This window comes from Garra rufa, chromosome 4, assembly GCF_049309525.1.
Source record: "Garra rufa chromosome 4, GarRuf1.0, whole genome shotgun sequence".
NCBI classification, from domain to species: Eukaryota; Metazoa; Chordata; class Actinopteri; order Cypriniformes; family Cyprinidae; genus Garra; species Garra rufa.
Genome location: NC_133364.1, coordinates 33,900,587 through 33,905,989, shown reverse-complemented (window position 1 = coordinate 33,905,989; position 5,403 = coordinate 33,900,587). Strand labels below are relative to the sequence as shown.

At 34.4% G+C, this 5,403-nt stretch overlaps 1 protein-coding gene across 1 annotated transcript; it reads right to left on the bottom strand.

Annotated features, from left to right (window-relative positions):
- Nucleotides 1–369: 369 nt before the first annotated feature.
- Nucleotides 370–2,937, bottom strand: LOC141332891 (uncharacterized). The gene is made up of 2 exons (XM_073837852.1): nucleotides 2,316–2,937; nucleotides 370–581 (listed from the first exon to the last, which is right to left on the bottom strand). Exons 1-2 carry the CDS (start codon nucleotides 2,935–2,937, stop codon nucleotides 370–372), a joined length of 834 nt encoding a protein of 277 aa, XP_073693953.1.
- Nucleotides 2,938–5,403: the final 2,466 nt, after the last annotated feature.

Sequence of the window (5,403 nt, the reverse complement as noted above, 5' to 3'; positions counted from 1 at the left end):
AAATCACATGTACACAAGAAGTACAAATAGTTACACATCTTTCAAACAATAGATTTAAGGCTTTAAAATAATTTACAGCTTGTGTCGCGTTATTTTTTATTCTTTTAACGATTGCATACCTGGCTCTTTCTATTAAAATGAGAGTTCACAAAATGATAGTCCTCTGACTGGGCTTTCCTCTATTCAACCTAACTCGTTTAACAGAAATATTTATTTCATAAATATTAATCTGCATTTAGCAAGTTTTATTTTGCTGTATGGTTTTTAATCTGAGTATCTGTGGTACCCAGACAGCTCAAAGAAGTGTCAAGAGTAAATGCAGCAGCAACAGGCCTCCCCCAGATGGTAACAGGCGCGCAGCGGCGGAAATCAGCACAAACAGGGCAACAGCAGAGACAGACCCAGCACCGCCAGCCAGGACACGCAGAACTGCTCCTCCCTGGTGTCGCAGGAGCAGGGGTCAGAATATGCGCCCTCCGAGTCGGACATGCAGTGGTACATCATGGCCTCGGCACAACACATGGGGTTGAGCGTGTACCACCAGTTGTCCTCGCAGTTGAACATCAGAGGGACAGCCGGGACTGGAGGAAACCAGAGTGATGCAAACTTACAGTCTACAAAAAATACATCACTGCAGCACTGTATTTGACTCAAGTTTGGGGGGAAAAAACTTTAATTTTCTGTAAAGCTGTTTTGCAATGATTTGTATTGTGAAAAGCACTATACAAATAAACTTGAATTGAACTGAAGTTCCAACACACAGATGTCATGTGATGTGCGAGTTGCAGCACCCCTGGTCTAAAAGGCAAAACAGGCATGTTTGATATTGAATTTTAAAACTTTTAAAACAAACAAAAAAATCAAGTATTCATAATTCTATTTCACATTTATGTAATTCACCCATTACGTCATGCATTGATTAATTTATACATTAATCAAATTTCCATGTCCCAGCAGGCACACAATGTCATTAGACATTTGGTTAAATTTGGGTTACAACGTCAGGCAAACAAAATTCATTGTCAGTCATACATCTAATGTCAATTTTGATGTTTTAGGTTGTGTTGTAAAGCAACCAAATTCCAACATCCATTTGACGTCAAATAGTGACATTTAGTCAAAAAAATAAGGTTACCAAATTCCAACATTTCCTAAACAGCATAATAATAGAGAACAAAACACAACATCCCCTTACCCTCTTTATGGTAACTTCAACAGATTCACAAAATAATATATCCTACAAGATACAGGTAAAAATACTTCACCTTGAGGAGGTGATGAATATGGAAGTAGAAAATACGACACAGTAGGGGGGAGAGTGGGCCAAGATGAGACGTTTTTGTTTTTTTACTTACGTGGTCCTTAAGATAAGGGTAAAAAAAGCAGAAGTAAATGAAAGTATCTGAAGTAATTTTCAGGATGTTTCCTATCAGTTTGAATGATCAAAATGTATGACAAATGGTTCTAAATATATGGCTTCCTGTGTTCCCATTGCTCAAAACAAACCAAATTTTCAATTTCAGCCTTTAATTCTTTGCATTTCTGATCAATATGTTGAACACCAAAGTTGAAACCTTCTCAAAAACAGACTAAACAGAGTTTGTAGTGTAAATGTTCACATTTTTGCTTTAAATGTGACCAATATCAGATTTCTAGTGTGAACAGATCATGATTCTGAACTGGCCTGCATGTGCAAACAAATGATACAAACAGGGTTTCCAGGTTTTTACAACAAAATCTGCCTAATTGCCTCACAAAACTACTTACTGTGGTTGGGTCAACCCACAAATTTGGAAAACAACCAGAGGAAACAGTGGAAAAAGTAGCCCAATTCCGAGAAGATACGGTTGATTTGGCAACACTTGCGCAGCACGCCGTCATACGGAAGTAAACGTGGAGGATATAAAGTAAATGATTATGTGTTTAATACTAATCTGATCTGCTCCAGAAGCCAGTGAAATTATGCACAGGCAATATGAAAAATAAAAGACAAGGATGTGACAAAAGACTGTAATGTTTGTGAGTTCTTTCGTAACTGATAACATTGAGTAGTATGTAAAATCTTTTAGGTGACTCACACTGCGGTCACATTGCAAAACATCTGACCTGTATCAGATTTAGTATCACAAATGGAAGAAATTCCATGTGGTTTGTGCTGTTCACACTGTCATGACAAAAACAGATCTGAGTCACATGTGAGCGAAAATTGTAAACAAATATATATATATATTTGCAGTTAATCACATGACAAACTGTAGTCTAATCACTCCGGTGTGATTGTACATGTTAAAGAGCTACTCAATTTCTGTCAAAACTCTGATCAGGCTTTTCTCCAGTGTGAATCTTCATGTGTCTATTAAGGCTTCTTTTTTGAGTGACGCTCTTTCCACATTGTTGACAGGTGAAAGCTTTCTCTCCAATGTGAATTGTCATGTGTGTTTGAAGTGCACTTTTTTCTGTGAATCTCTTGCCACATTGTTTACAATTGAAAAGTTTCTCTCTAGTGTGAGTTTTCACGTGGACATCAAGGCAATATTTATGTGTAAAACTCCTTGGACATTGAGAACACATGAAAGTTTTTTCTCCACTGTGAATGTTTGTGTGTTTATCAAGGCTTGATTTTCGACCAAAGCTCTTTCCACATAGGTTGCAGGTGTAAGGCTTTTCTCCAGTGTGAACTCTGATGTGTGCATCAAGGCTGTGTTTATGTGCAAAACTCCTTTCACATTGAGAGCATGCATAAGGCTTCTCTCCAGTGTGAGTTTTCATGTGGTTTTGAAGTTTGACTTTTTGAGTGAAACTCCTTCCACACTGTTGGCAGGTGTAAGGTCTTTCTCCAGAGTGGATTCTCATGTGAACATTAAGGTGTCCTCTTTCAGTAAATCTCTTTCCACACTGTTGACAGCTGTAAGGTCTTCCTCCAGAGTGAATTCTCATGTGGACTTTAAGGTATTCCTTTCTGCTGAAAGTTTTTCCACACTGTTGGCAGGTAAAACCACTTCTTTTTATTGCTGTCTTTTGTGCTTTTGTTTTAGTATGTGAGCAACTATATGATTTTTCTCCAGACATGAAATCATGTTTCTCATGCTGAAGATCATCTTCCTTTTCATTGAGTTCTTGACTCTCCTCTTTCAGTGTCATCAGGTCTAATGCAAAAAAAGAGAAATCCAAATTAACATCATTTTAATTGCTCAAGGCACAAACATCAAGCCCAGCAACATTTAGATCTTAAACACAGTAAACTATTATAGGAGGAGTTACACGTAATCTCAAAACATATTCCCATTATTCAAAGTGATAATGATAAAAAGAGCAAAAATATCATTTATTTATTTTTAGAGCTGGACATTTTAATAAGGATCAAATGATTGAGTTCAGCTTTTAGCATGAAACCAACCTGTTTGTTCCTCAGTTTCTTCTTGTTTGACTCTGAATGTTTCTTCAATTCTCATGTCTTCACTCTCCTCTTTAATAAACACCATCTTTATAATAGTGTGTCACGTGGATCTCAGTTGATTCAGGAGGGGTTTTTCTGTGTCTTTGGACACTTTAGTCCTGTTTAAGATTAGAATAATTAACAGAAAGTAAATTATTCTCAAAAATGAATGCAAACTAAATGTCTATGTGCTCACTACAGCGGTCAGTGCACTGGTAAGAGACAGTCAGAGTAATAGTTTATGGGAAATTACCTTAATACTAAAATAGATATTGGGCATTTATTATTTATTTTAGTCAGTCAATTATTTGTACATAACATTTAATAGATTACACTTCCATGAAAACAGCAGTTTGTGAAAGTTATCATTATACATGTTTGTGTTTGTTCTAGTTTGTTGTAACTGAATGAGTCGATTCAAACGATTCGAATCACTGAATCATTTCTCCACTGATTCGGTTCAGATGATTCGGATTCTCATTTTCTCTCACTTTCTATTTCTTGAACCATCAACTGATTCACATTTAAGGAGCAAAACGAGTCGCGCTTTTTCTGTTATTAATATGAGGGTGAACTTTACTCGCAAAATAACAAAGCAATACAGTGTTACATTTAAGATTGACTCGTTTATAAAACGTTTAAATTGACAACAGTTTGCATTGATTAAAAAAACTAAAAAAAAACACAAACCTTTCTTCAGCAGAATCACAACAAATGCAGGGCTAGGGGCGCCCTTTATGACGTCACATCACCAAAATAAAAGTCCCGTTTACACACTGATGTGTTTATGTACATTTCACAATTATTAGCATGGTAAATCTAGACACTATTATATTTTCGTTTTTTTAAATTAATGTACATTCACAACACTATACTTCGTGTTTTCTTAACTTGCTATTCATACATAAAATTGGATAACGCTGCTGGAAGTGTTTCTATACAAAAGCTGTGGGAGTGACTGTAAATCTGACATAATACACTCTTTTGACTAATCAAGCTCTATTTATTTATTTATTTATTTAATTTTTTCCCTCTCTTTAGGAAAGTCACTGAAACACTATCATGGATTTTTTTTTTTTTTTTTTTTGCTTTTGTTGGCGAATGAGAACACAAAAAATACATCTGCAGTTTACTTTACAGAACTATGATGACTTTTAATTCTTATACTGCACATGCATACAATAAACTTAACATGATTAATTTATTATTTTGTTTCATTATTACAATACTATGACCAATATTCGACAATAATGATCTTTTTTTCCTTTTTGTAATATTGAAGCCTGTAGTGAATTCCATTTTTTAAATAATTTGTATATTTTGTATATATTTATAATTGTATAATGGAACTCTTTGACAGAAAGAACAACATATTTAATAGTTAATTGTAAAAAAAAAAATGAATTTAAAGCTGGAAAATCATTATCACACACTAATTAATCATTATCACACACTAATTTAGGCTGTTAAATGGCATTTTCCTGTTTTGACCAGCAGGTGTCACCAGCGCTTTATTTATTTAGAGATAATTTTAAGTTGCCAAGTATCAAACAAAAAATGTGTGTAAATTCACTATGTAAACACATTCTCTATATAGGTATTATGTACATTTACAATAACTTATATATTTCAATATGTATTTCTCTAACAGTAATTATCTGAGATGTTTTATTATTTGAAACTTTTTTTATTTCTTTACATACCTATACCTATTTTTTTTTTTTTTTTGATGAAGCAGTGTGTGAACAGGACTTTCAAACAACCTGATGGAGAAGGAGCATTAGATACTGACTTTAAAATATGGGAACTTAAAAGGGTATTACACAAGATAAAAACAATCAGCACCTGGACAAGATGGAATTTATTATATTATGATTAAACCTGCAAATGATAGAATACTTAAAGTATTGTTGGATTTATATAATAAGATATGGGTAGAAGGAAGAATGATGAAGTCATGGAAACAT